Below are 14,142 nucleotides of genomic sequence, written 5' to 3' on the forward strand. Positions count from 1 at the left end.
GTGGGCACGAGCAGCCGGGGCCAGGCTAGAGCAGCTGCCTCCTCAGGGTGGCTGTCAGCGGAGCAACCTCCGCCATCCCAGCGTGCACCGCGCGGGGGAGGGGCCTGGGCTGAGGAGAGAGGAGGGGGGACTGAGGGGAGCTGCAGAGAGAGAGAGAGACAGGGACTGAGGTGAGCTGGAGAGGGAGACAGAGGAAGAGAGAGGCTGAGGAGAGGAGACAGAGGAGAGCTGGAGAGGGACTGAGGGGACAGAGGAGAGCTGGAGAGGCTGAGGAGAGGAGACAGAGGAGAGCTGCAGAGAGAGGAGAGGGACTGAGGGGACAGAGGAGAGCTGCAGAGAGAGGAGAGGGACTGAGGGGACAGAGGAGAGCTGGAGAGGAAGAGAGAGGCTGAGGAGAGGAGACAGAGGAGAGCTGGAGAGGGACTGAGGGGACAGAGGAGAGCTGGAGAGGCTGAGGAGAGGAGAGCTGCAGAGAGAGGAGAGGGACTGAGGGGACAGAGGAGAGCTGCAGAGAGAGGAGAGGGACTGAGGGGACAGAGGAGAGCTGGAGAGGAAGAGAGAGGCTGAGGAGAGGAGACAGAGGAGAGCTGCAGAGAGAGGAGAGGGACTGAGGGGACAGAGGAGAGCTGGAGAGGGAGACAGAGGAAGAGAGAGGCTGAGGAGAGGAGACAGAGGAGAGCTGGAGAGGGACTGAGGGGACAGAGGGGAGCTGGAGAGGGAGACAGAGGAAGAGAGAGGCTGAGGAGAGGAGACAGAGGAGAGCTGCAGAGAGAGGAGAGGGACTGAGGGGACAGAGGAGAGCTGGAGAGGGAGACAGAGGAAGAGAGAGGCTGAGGAGAGGAGACAGAGGAGAGCTGGAGAGGGACTGAGGGGACAGAGGGGAGCTGGAGAGGGAGACAGAGGAAGAGAGAGGCTGAGGAGAGGAGACAGAGGAGAGCTGCAGAGAGAGGAGAGGGACTGAGGGGACAGAGGAGAGCTGGAGAGGGAGACAGAGGAAGAAAGGGGCTGAGTAGAGGAGAGCTGCAGAGAGAGAGGACTGAGGAGAGAGAGGAGAGGGAGACAGAGGGGCTGAGGAGAGGAAACAGGAGAGCTACAGAGAAAGACAGAGGAGAGCTGCAGAGAGGGAGAGCCTAGGGAAGAGAGGGACAGAGGAGAGCTGCAGAGAGGGAGAGCCTAGGGAAGAGAGGGACAGAGGAGAGCTGCACACAGAGAGAGGGACTGAGGAGAGGGAGCCAAGGGAAGAGAGGGAGACAGAGGAAGAGAGGGACTGAGGAGAGGAGACAGAGGAGAGCTGCAGAGAGAGAGAGAGCGCCTAGGGAAGAGAGGGACAGAGGAGAGCTGCAGAGAGAGAGGGAGACAGGAGAACTAGAGAGAGAAAGCGAGCCTAGGGAAGAGGGACTGAGGAGAGGAGACCAAAGAAGAGAGGGACTGAGGGGATAGAGGAGAGGGAGCCGAGGGGAGACAGAGGAAGAGAGGGACTGAGGAGAGGAAACCGAGGAAGGGAGGGACTGAGGAGATAGAGGAGGGGCACAGAAGAGAGGGAGCATCTGTACACTGAGGGCAGACGGGCAGCAGAAGAGCTGGGGGGAGTGAGGCATATGTGACTGCAGGGGAGGAAGAGTGTCCCTTAAGAACAGCAGATCGATTGCAGGAACAGAAGAGAGACCGCAGCAGAGTATACTGCCCTCCCAAAGAGTCGACGACCCACCCAGAGAACCACAGCTGAAAGATCCCAACACTACAGGGATCCCTGAGGGAAGCAAGAGCAGCAGATGGCACCTACAGGTACTCAAGGAGGACATGCCTGTTGGTAGGAGTGGAGCTGGATCAGGGTGATTACATTTGAGCGGGAGTCAGAAACATTGTGGGGTCTGGTGGTGGTGCTAGATGCAAGTGACATCCTTTTTAAGAAGGGATGTTCTCGCCCTCCACGGTCTTGGTCCTGCAATTTGATGCAGCCTATAATTTACCTCCAAGCACATGAGGGTGGTAATTGGAGAATAAGGGTTGGGTCACTATTTACTTACAGGACTCCAGCTTTCACCTCAGCAGTATATATATAAACTCACCTCAGCAGTACATATATATAAACTCACCTCAGCAGTACATATATATAAACTCACCTCAGCAGTACATATATATAAACTCACCTCAGCAGTATATATATAAACTCACCTCAGCAGTACATATATATATATATACTCACCTCAGTATATATACTCACCTCAGCAATACATAAATATACACTCACCTCAGCAGTACATATATATATAAACTCACCTCAGCAGTACATATATATATAAACTCACCTCAGCAGTACATATATATATATACTCACCTCAACAGTACATATATAGACTCACCTCAGCAGTATGTATATATATATATATATACTCACCTCAGCAGTCCATATATATACTCACCTCAGCAGTACATATATATATATATATATATATATATATATATATATATACTCACCTCAGCAGTACATATACATACACACCTCAGCAGTACATATATACGCACCTCAGCAGTACATATATAAACTCACCTCAGCAGTATATATATATATATACACTCATCTCAGCAGTACATATATACACACCTCAGCAGTGTATATATATATATATATATTCACTTCAGCAGTACATATACATACACACCTCAGCAGTACATATATATGTATATACTCACCTCAGCAGTATATATATATATATATATATATATATATATACTCACCTCAGCAGTACATATACATACACACCTCAGCAGTACATATATAAACTCACCTCAGCAGTACATATATATAAACTCACCTCAGCAGTTAGCCGGAACAAAACCCGGATTCATCTTGCTGCTCAAAATCCAGTAGTCTCATTAAGATAATGGGAGCCTATGCGACATGGCGCTGCCAACAATTTGGTCAGGCTCTAATTTTCGGGTCCACCGAAATATCTCAGTCTCTTATTATATAATGACACCTCAGTTCCGTATACAGAGACGTCCGTGGTACTGAGGATTTCCACCACAGCTATATAGGTAATCCTATTTTCAGCTGGCAGTTGTTCAAGCTTTAACTTTAAAAGGAAAAAAAAACATTTTGGTGTACCTTCTCTGAACTCTTAGTGCCTTCACGATGGCGAATCCCCAGGTTGTACAAATAGCTCTTAACATGAGACAACCTCTCACAGCACACTTACTAGCAAATGGCCTCACGGCCCAGGGAGGTCTGGTCACGTTTGTGGTGGACGCCCACGCAGCTTATAGAACAGAGCTCTTTTACTCTTGGGTCACATTTCCAGCAGTTGATGGGAACTCAAATACATTTCACACATATACTGTTGTGAACGCGCCTGGACAATACAGGGCGTACGCATACTTAGAGATACCTCTATCTTATCAAGAACATAATAATTGGCTTGATGGCGCCCTACCCCATACAATATTACCAGTAAGGTTAGGTCCACTAAGTAATGACGGTCCTACCTGGCCTTTATTGGCCACATATACACCACATCCTGTGGTTGCGAATTTAGCAGTAGCTGAGGTTCGACGCTTATATATTTAATAGCAATATACAGACGATTAGTGCAATTTGTGATGCAAACTTTAAATACAAACCCAGCGCGTGCTGCTCCAGCACAACCACATGCAGCAACACCAGGTATAAATCCGGTGACTGTACACTCTATTATGGGTAAAGTCCCGGCCAAACGAGAGGAGACTCCATTCTGGCTAGCACAAAAAATTAATACGCTGGAAGCAGTATTTCCCCATACGGGACCTCAGGATCAACATATTGTATTGACTATGTGCTTGCCCTTTGGGATGGTCCCTACAGTTGAACACTACTACATGGGACACTGTATTTGCAGCGCTCTATACAACGGCACACGGTACACCGACTCTTGCCAACTTACCGGAAGTGCTTAAACAAATTCAAGATGAATATGGGGCTGCCCCGGCCCTAGATCTGGGAATGCAACTGATGGGCAATTTTGCCACAGTTTCTTCAATAATCCTAAGTAACCTTAAAGGGGAAGCGGTTGCACTTGCAGTGCGCATGCGGCTCCGTGACTTTCCGCAACAAGATCAGGAACAGGAGCTGCCTAAAATAATAGCGGAAACATATTCAAGTATTGGTCGAGATAGCCTAGGGGCTAGACCACAAAAACCTCAGTTTCAGGGTAAAATTAATAAAGATAATACTAAACAACAACCTGAGGGTAATAAGAAACCTAAAAAAGAAAGGGGAGAATCTCCACAGACGGAGACCCCACAGAATAGGTATAATCTCAGGAATAGAGAAAATATAAAAACGCCTGATCGATATCAATATACTGATACACGCCAATCTCGTTCCTTTCAGGACTCCTCGGAAAAAAGAAATGAGAGAGGTGGACGATCAGAGCGAAGGACAGAGTACGTGAAACCGAGACAGGAATCATAACGCTCTTCGGAGGTTTCTGTTAAAAAGGAAGAGAAACCTGTACAGCAAAAACAACAATTTAAAAAGAAAAAAGTGGCAGCAGTCTCAGTTCGACATGCCACTCAGGAAGAGGGTTCTCTTGAAGAACAAGACTTGGGCCCTAGCACTGCTAGACAGCGCTGCAGAGGTCACAATAGTTTGTTGGAATCTTCTAGAGCAAGGGTACTCGCAAACATTTTCCCAGGGGCCACAAAGTTTGATCTGTGGTGCGACTGAGGGCCGCATTGATGCTAGCAGCGTGCCGATCAAAGGGAGGAGGGGGCTCTGGGTGGGGAGGGTTTGTGGCGTTAAGGTGGCAATAGGAGGCAGCAAAGCATATAGATCTAGTGGCTAAATCGCACAATGTAAAACCAGAAAACCTGGCATTAATCCCAGCTTCCCAACTTTACCAAACTGTGTGATCCTAGGCAATTGTTTTATTTTACGTTCCCTTCTTTTTCTTCATTATTGTATGTAGGAGGACCTCACAATGCATGACTTTGGATTGTGCGCTGTGCAAACCATTCTCCTGTGTTTGATTTAATAAACTATAAAGTTGTTCATGTATAATAGCACATCAGGCCAATCAAAGAGTGCAGATAACAACTGACTTGCCTCTTAGTTCACTATTGGCATTGTTATGAAGGTGGGGGTAAGAATGAATGTTGGGGGTGGGGGAAGAATTAAAGTTTCTGAATTTATGTTTGATACCTTCGTTTAAAAAAAAAATACTTCTCCATGCACTGTTAGATGAAATGGTTCTGTGTGTAAATGAAATACACTTTTTTAATTTTTAAGAACACTTATAGGTATAGACATTTGCTGCAAGATTTCCTAAAGAATGAAAGTGTTCCTGCAGTTAAAGCGGTGCAGGACAAATTCCTTACTTTCTTTCCTTATCTTCTATCATGTTTAAATAAAGTGTTCCCTTTTAAGTCCAGTAAACAGCAGCCTAGTGCTACTGCTGCTCAGGGGGCCGCATGTAAAGGTCAAAAGGGCCGCATGCGGCCCCCGGGCCGTTCTTTGAGTATCACTGTTCTAGAGCATCTGGAGGTGAAAACAACTGATGACTTTATACAAGTAAAAACATCGGACATGCGTGTCTCCGAGCCTGATAGGGTGTACAAAGTAACACTGCAATTAGAAGGAGACATTGAACGCACGATACACGCAATATTTTGGGACCGTGTAGTTAAAGTATATGATATCTTGTAGGCTGAATAAGATTGGCCGTCTGATTTCGACCTCACCTGCCCATATGGCGAAAAGGTAATTAAACCTTTCTTCTCGCCACTTGTTCCGGAGGAACTCGCCGAGTCCTATTCTACAGAATGGGCTCTAGCACAAGCACCTGCGTTATATAGAAATCACGTGGGGTGGGATAGGGAATCTCCATACCATGTTATTCCTATTAAAAGTGAACCTCAGCCACAACCGCAGTATCCCATAAAACATGAAGCAAGGGCACCGGTGAGAGAGATACTCACGCAATTAGAGTACCAGGGTGTGATTGAACCCTGTGTCTTACCGATGAATAACCCTTTATTCCCTGTAGCTAAGCCGGACCATTCATACAGAATAGTCTTAGACTACAGACATTTGAACGGACATACACGTACATATGCTATACAAAACTCACATAGCACTGCACTAATGAGCAACATAGTGCGGCAAAAATACAAAACAACTCTAGACATCTCGAATGGATTCTTCTGCCAGAATATAGCACCTGAAAGCATGGACTTAACAAGCTTTAGCGCATTAGGCTCTCAGACAAAATTCTGTAGTTTGCCTCAGGGGTATAAGAACAGCCCAGGACTGTTTGCGGCTCATGTGACTGCGATTTTACACGAGATAGACCCTGAAGCGTTGTCATATGTGGATGATATATATCTCACGGATGACGAGTTACTACAACATTTAAGACGGGTAGCACGCATTGTTGTAGAGTTTGCTGAACTCGGCTACAAATTTAACTTTAAAAAAATCAAAAATTGCCTTCCTCATCGTCCTGTTCCTGGGATATGAGCTGTCGAGTGAAGGGAAGAGCCTAGCGCCACAATTTTTAGAAAAATGTGCACAATTACAACCACCAAATACGATTAAAAAAACTTCTATCGTTGTTGGGTTTTCTAAATTTTGGCAGAACATTCATTCCTGATTATGCAACACACATAAAACCTTTATATGAATTAATACGTCCCGATTTTTCAAGTAAATTCTGGACAATGGAACATACACGCACTCTTCGAGAATTGCAGACAGACATGCTAGCAGGAAAACATTTATGCACGAGGGACAACAAAACAGATTTGGTCATCAGGTTAATAGCTGAGGCCATTGGTTTCACCTATGTGACATTTAATGAAGGTGAGACTGTCCCGATAGCATAAAAATCACATTTGTATTCAGCAGCTGAACAGCGCTTTGCACCCACAGAAAAAAAATCTCACTACTGTATAGATGGCTGTTATTAAAGAAAGACCTCTTGCACAAGGCAAACGCATTATTGTAGTTTCTCCGATTCCAGCCCTAGGGGCTGTTACAAGAGCAAGCGTTCCGAACGCAAAAGCACTACATCCACGATGGATACAATGGGCTACGTCTCTAACAGCCACTGATGTAGATTACATTTTTGATCCAAAGTTACAAACTCAAGAATTTCTACAATATGAAGTAGAATATCAAGTTCCAGCGAATACCTTGCCTATTGATCAATATCAGAGTCATGTACACCGATGGCTCTGCGCAACCAGCGATGGGAACTAAACATCAATACTCTGCTGCTTGCGCAGTCTTAAGCGGCTATATGGAAGGGGAGAAATTCTATCCCCCTACATACCTACACACAGACCATAAGGGATTGTACAGCACAATTGGCTGAGCTAAAAGCTCTGCTGATGGCACTAGAACATACGGGTCCAGCGCAGTCCACATTGATTGTTTGTGATTCATATTACTGTGTCAAGTCTTTTAATGAATATCTGCATTACTGGCGTCAGAATGGGTTCAGAGATTCCAAAGGCAACACCATAAAACGCAGACTCCTGTGGGGGAAGGTAGCAGACCTGAAAGAGACGCTACCGAAAGTCCATGTTGTGCATACACTTGGAACCCAGCGCGTTGGGATACACGTTGCTGGAAATACTTTGGCTGATGAAGCTGCAAAGTCAGCAGTGGCAGTAGCCATTGTAGCTGCCGTGACTCGTTCAAGTTCCAAACCATACACAGACACTTTGGCTGCCATAAAAGCTACGGTTGATGGTACGCCTTATCCTAAAGGATTTCCTAACAAATATCAATACTATATGGGAAGTATGCTGAACGCTGAGGTTAACATTCCGGGCGTAGGCGTACGCGACATCCCCAATACAGATGTAAGTCTTCAATTGATTAAAGCAGCGCATGAGGGGGTGGCATCTGCACATGCTGCTGTGGCGGCTACAATTTCACTCTTACTGGCCCGTTATTGGTGGCCCGGTCTCTACAAAGAGACGAAGCAGTATGTCCTTTGTTGTGACATCTGTCAACAAATTAAAGTTTCCATGGCCAAGCGCCCGTCGCAGACACCCCTCTTAATTTCCAACAGACCATTACAGTGTGTGTACTTAGACCACTGCGGTCCACTAACACCTGATAGTGCATACAAATACATATTAGTAGCTGTTGATTCATGCTCAAGATTTGTGTGGCTCAGCTGATGCTCGGACTGTTATTAAAGATTTGCGAGTCTTTATTGGTACATATGCAGTTGCGGTGTTCCATTCGGACCAGGGCCCTGCTTTCGCCTCAAGGGCATTCAGGGACTCCATGGCTTTGTTGTGGGGTCCAACTGCAGTACTCGTCTCCATTTCATCCCAAGGGAAATTCTGTTGTGGAGCGATTAAACCGCGATATAAAGCAATCCTTAACAGCCAGAGTCTTAGGTATGGGTCGTAGTTGGCTAACCCACCTGTATGGAGTTCAGAGAGCACTAAATAACCTGCCTAGAAGGTCCCTGGGGGGTGGTACTTCATATGAGTGCCTGTTCGGAACACAAATGTTTGTTCTAGATCTTGATGGTCCTGGCATGGAGGCAGCAGAAACACCTTTTGACATAAATGATTGTGGCACTGTTTTACAGGAATTACAAGAGTTCCGTGAAGATAACTCTTCTAAAAGTGCTGCCTCCACAGGAAATAAGGATGTGCCTGTAACATCTACCGGCTGGATTCCCAGGATTGTGGATCTTGTACGTGAAAAGGTTGCAGTGAAAAAAGAATTTGGCCCTTCTTATCGGGCACCAGTCCCTGTACTGGGGATACACGGTACCAGAACTGTTATTCTACCACCGTTGCCAGGTGCCAAAGAAAACCGTTTTGTTTCAATTGACAATGTCAAACTACAACATGTGGCCGATTCTGCACAGCCGACCAAGAGGAACGTCCAGTAGTTCCCAAATCCCTCTCACTACTGGAGAAGAAGTTCAGCTTCAAGTTGTTTATACCAACAGTGACACCTCTCTGAGCTTGGGGAGGGTGGATGATGATCTTGCATTAGTTCCACCAACAACAAACAATTTAGAAATGTTTGATCAAGTCACCACGACTACTAGCCAGACGGATGGTGCTGTCTACAGTGTACCACCACAGGAAACCCCAACTCCTCCATTGACCACGGCTACGCCATGTGCACGAATTGCCTCTGGTTACTTTGCCGACCTCGACGATGGTCTATCGGATTCGTTTGCATCTTCGACTGCTGACCTGTCAGGTGCACATAAGCTAATACATTGGCTTAAAGACGCATATTTCATTTTTCCGTGGAACTATGTATGGTTTTCTTTGACTGTCCTAGCCTTTTTACTTTGGATTGGGTTTATTATTACCTTTTTCTTGTTGATACATGGTCATTTTCTTCCCGATAGATCAGCGGTTGAACAGGTGGGGGAGGTTTTGAAACCACATTTTTCATCAAATAAGGTCCGAAGAGACTTATCCTTTGTGAACATTTCCGCAGTGCCAATTCCTGATGGGATTGTTTGGGACAAAGTGATGTTTGATATATATGGTCCCACTGAAATCATTCAAATACCGTATGTGTTAAAATTATCTATGAATGATATAGTCATACCAGGCATTGTGTCTGGTGATTGGGATGTGAAAACAGTTGATTCTATGATGACAGAATTGCAATATTATACTGTCTATGAAAACGAAGATGTTTCCCTGTTTAAAGAAAACTATGGTGATATGTTTTGCTATAATTATTATGGGCACCACTTCATACATAGAGCGAGTAGTCCCAAAACTATATTTAATTACACGCAATGGGAACATTGTCCAACTCCACCACAAGGGAGTTCAAAAACGTATACTGAAAAATTTGCGTATTTTTCTGGGCATCGTCAAAAAAATGCTGAGTCATGTTATTTTGAAGTAACTCCTACTAAGGATATACATATGTTATTGACTAACACGAAATTTAAATATTCAGAATCTTTTGTTTCCCGGTTATCAATTGAAGGTTATGAATATTGGTCCAAAAATATTGATTTGAAAAGTGTTCGGGGAACAAAAAATTGGCAGACTAAGGGTACAGAAACATTGTTTAGAGCATATCTCAGCCCTGTCCAAATGATCTTTTTAAATGAAACGGTGCAACAAGCAAGTTGTTTGGGCTTAGCAACAATTAGAGAATCAAACATGCCCAGTATACCTGCCCCTACAAAATTTGGCAATTGGCAAAAATACACTAATGCAGCTATACAAGTGCTCAATGAGTGGGTCCAGAATGGTACGTTTAATACTTCACTGACATGTCCAGGCGGGTGTTTATTGTGGCCAATAGATACCAACGGGTGTCATCAACGTTTTGTCACCTCCTCAGGGGGTTTCCGAACGAGTAGGCCAAACCCTCGCTATATATCACCAGAACATGCTGACATAATTACAACATGTAGTGTAGGCAAATTATGCCAACAGTGGCTAAAATCGTCCTCACTTGATGCAGTTAAAACGCACCTCAATCTTTTGTCTAACAACACTGACTTACAAGATTTCTTGTCAGGTCCCAAGATACCACGTAGGAAGCATTTCTTGTATGAAGTATACAATGAAATATGGAAACTTTCCCAACAAGAGGCCGCAGCCCGGTTAAGGCAAATAGACCAGGAAAATTTGCAAAAGGCATTAGCTGTTGTGGATAATGGCATTCACACCTTGTCCGACCGGATATATACAATTAACAACATTGTTTCTTCTGCTATAGACATTATACGATCCGATATGTCCTCTTTATATCATGGAAAGAGTCAGACCAGGTCCATTATGTAGTTGGGTTGGACACTTCAGACATTGAAGGCGGGTCGCGTTCCGTGGCAGCACATAAGTGCCAGGGAAATATTTTTTTCCTTTAATTTGACGCGGCAACAACTACTAATGGCTAAGAAAGAAGCGACTTATGTCATGCTTAACATTGAAAAGATAGAAAGACTGCCTTTTACCGTGATTCCTTCGGTAGAATGGTTAATACACAGGGTTATTAATCTGCCTATTTCAACATTACAATTCACTTCGTGTTTGAAACACGTTCCGGTAGGCAGATATGAAAAGTTGGGAGATAGTTACATCCATGAGGTGTGGGAGCTTCCCTTCTCATACAAATGCCTCAATGGCATGAAAGAGGCCTTTCTTAGCGGTAGTGAATGCGAGACTTCAGTTAGCCATTTGATGATTTGTAAGCAGCTGTCCTTGCACAGGGCGCGTAATGCCTCGGTTGCAAACTTGGCTTGCTATCTGAAGGGAGTTCCAGTCCCCTTGATTAAACTCACGTTCCAGGAGCTTTCAAACGGCAGCTATGTCCTTCTCAATAGTGAAGACTGTTGTGGCATGCGGGCCGGAATAGTTTACGTTGTTTCGGTCTCTAAGGTCGTTACATGCTGCGGGAACGGGTTGTTTTCCCCCACTAAATTAAGGGAGGTAGCTGACATCTGGCCTCATATTGCTACTTCCAAGGTGAATTTTGACAAGCTGAGTAGACTCAAGGCTTTATTGTTTCAGAAGCATGTGGCCCTTACATCTGCACGCGAGACCTATGCACTTCAGGTGGCAAGGTCGTCGGCGGAAATACAGACCTTGTTAAATACGAACTTTCCGAGACACTTAGGTGAACTTGTGGTACTTCTATTTAATGCGTCCAGCACGGCTGGTTTAGCACATTTTTTCAAAGCTGTTGGTATTGGTTTTGTTCACACCTTCTCCTCTATATTCGGTTTGATACATTCAGCTATTCACTCAATTTTTGGAAGTATTTTGGGGGGATTTCCAATAACTTTGGCCTTATTAGCCGGCATTTTGCTGTTGCTGTTGTTTTTACGCAATGGCTGTCCCGCCACAACAAGGACCAATGAAGGCGCTCCCATCAGCGCAGTTGTGTCGTGACCGCATGATGCAGCAGTTTGGAGCAACACTCCTGGAACATGGGGGTGTGACTGGTCTTTGTCATTCAGACCGGTTTTGGATTGTGTGTAGCCCGTGTTTCATTGCCATTGGTGCTCTTTTGAACATGCACTAGAAGTTTGTCTTTCACAGCAACGCCCCTCAGTGATTGATGCTGATCTGTTGATGTTCTCGTTGCGGGTTCATTACAGACATGCGCGCTGCGGCTGCGTTTGCTAAGAGAAGCTGATTACGAGCTACCCTTCCTGGAGGAAGTTACCATCAACTCGTTAATGGGCACTGCACAGGATGCTGCCTTGGTTGACACTGGGGCTATGGAACACACCTGCTCATTAGTCGTTTTTGGTGACGATTTACCGGTTTTGTCATCTGCCGAAGTGGAAGATCTCTTGCTTTCCATGACTTGTGATTGATTCGGAACTGTTCTAAATTGACATTTTCCTTTGAATTCGGCTCTCAGCCGCATGCTCATTTTTAAATTGTCAAGTATTATGCTTGTGTGGACTCTTAACTTGTCAAAATTAAGTAGGGTTTTAAACATATTTTAGGTTAGGGTATTTTAGCTTTGGCTTGAACCACTTTCTACCGACAAGGGGAGGGTGTTGTGTAGCCATTTTAAGTATAGCTCCATGCACGATTAGTTTAACATACTAGGCCGCTGTGCACTTTGCCCTAGATATATTTTATTCAGCTTCGCACTGTTATTTTACAATAACCAGTTTTTACGGTCTTGTTTTAATTTCTTCTATCAAACTGTTTAGCTTAGTTCAGCACTGTGTTCTCAAACAATGCATTCTTGATCGCCCTGTGCTTCAGTCAAGGCTACAGTCTGGTACATTGCCGGTAAACGTGGTAGAAGTTTAGTCTCCAACATTCGTAGAAAAATACGCATCCTTACGTAGGGACATTTTCTTAGAACATCTGCGTGTCAGGTATAAAACACTTTCTAGTCCTAGTACACGTCAAGAGGGAGATTCCAGCCAGGGAACCACAACTGTATGCAGAATGCCTAGTTGCAGATGCTGATGCAGATTACAGGCCTTTGCTCAGGTATGAGGGTCGATGTCCTCCCGGGGGAACCTGAAAGGCAGGCTTAGAGCTTCACATGCTGTGCTCAAATATAACTTCGAGAGAGAATAATCTAGCGGCACTATGATAGCCTTATTCTTATGCTTCACTCTCATCGTTACTATTTTAATATTGCTGTGTTGTGTAGTTCTGGTTATTGCAGCTCTCGCTCTGTTATCCAAAATGAAGTCGTTTTATTAAATCAATCTTTAAAACTTATACTGCCTTCATTGTCATTCATATATGAGACCGCATTGTGTATGAGAGAACCGGTTGTGACCTGAGTGACCACGACTTCCCTGAGAAGTACCGATATGTCATGCCGGAGAACCACTCAGGGGGTTGTGCGCCGCAGGATGGAGTGCTGGGGGCTGGAGCTTCAAGATGCCTGAAGATCTTGGGGGGGGAAAAGATGCCAACAGGCCTTGGCAGCTGCAAAGGATGCAATGCACAGGGGTACTGTCCTGCGCCTGTCCTGGAGGGCTTACCTCCACCCTAATTGGACAGCTGGAAGAGAGGACTGTCAAGACAAACTTCAGTCCACCATCCGTGATGCAGGATCCATGCAGCTTAGCAGGAGAGCGGTTCCACGAAGCCGGTTGTCGTTGCAGTTGGCGCCTGCAGAAGCAGGGGAGTGACTCCTTCACTCCAAGGGAGATTCCTTCTGCCTTCTGATGCAGGCTGAAGATGGACTGTCCTCAGAGGATGCACAACGGGTAATGTTGCATTTGCTGGAAGGAGCTGTGGATAAATGGTTGCAGGAGGCATCTTGCTTCTTTGTTGCAGCTTGTGGGGTCCTGGAGCGTCCAGATGCAATTTCTTCGGTCAGAAGTCGAAGTGGAGGTTGCAGAGGATTCCTGCTGGAGTCTTGCAATCCAAATCTGAGGAACCACCCAAGAGAGAGACCCTAAATAGCCCTGAAAGGGAGATTGGTCACCTAGCTGGGTGACCACCTTTCAGTAGGGGGCTCTGACGTCACCTGCTGCCATTAGCCACTCAGATGCTCCCAGAGTTACCTGCTGTAGTGATATTTGTGTTTTGACCACTGACTCCATGTCGCACCACTTTGCACTTGGCTAGGGGGAGACAGCTTGGGAAACTGGCCAGTTCCAACCTGTTTCTTTTAACCCTGACCTAAAATAGCCAGCATTTTTTAATACTTCTTGC

At 45.4% G+C, this 14,142-nt stretch overlaps 1 protein-coding gene across 4 annotated transcripts in view; it reads left to right on the forward strand.

Moving 5' to 3' along the window:
• The window catches only part of THOP1 (thimet oligopeptidase 1), a 236,187-nt gene that overhangs the window by 399 nt on the left and 221,646 nt on the right, over positions 1 to 14,142 (forward strand). The window contains exon 1 of one of the 4 annotated variants that reach the window (XM_069215805.1): positions 128 to 1,785. The exons of 2 other annotated variants lie outside the window; for them this stretch is intronic. In XM_069215805.1, coding sequence (XP_069071906.1) covers positions 1,773 to 1,785 — 13 coding nt within the window. In that variant the 5' untranslated portion in view covers positions 128 to 1,772. Of the gene's footprint in view, positions 1 to 127; positions 1,786 to 14,142 lie in introns of those variants that run through there. One more of the 4 variants, XM_069215807.1, reaches the window with a different exon arrangement.

This window comes from Pleurodeles waltl, chromosome 12 (assembly GCF_031143425.1).
Source record: "Pleurodeles waltl isolate 20211129_DDA chromosome 12, aPleWal1.hap1.20221129, whole genome shotgun sequence".
NCBI classification, from domain to species: domain Eukaryota; kingdom Metazoa; phylum Chordata; class Amphibia; order Caudata; family Salamandridae; genus Pleurodeles; species Pleurodeles waltl.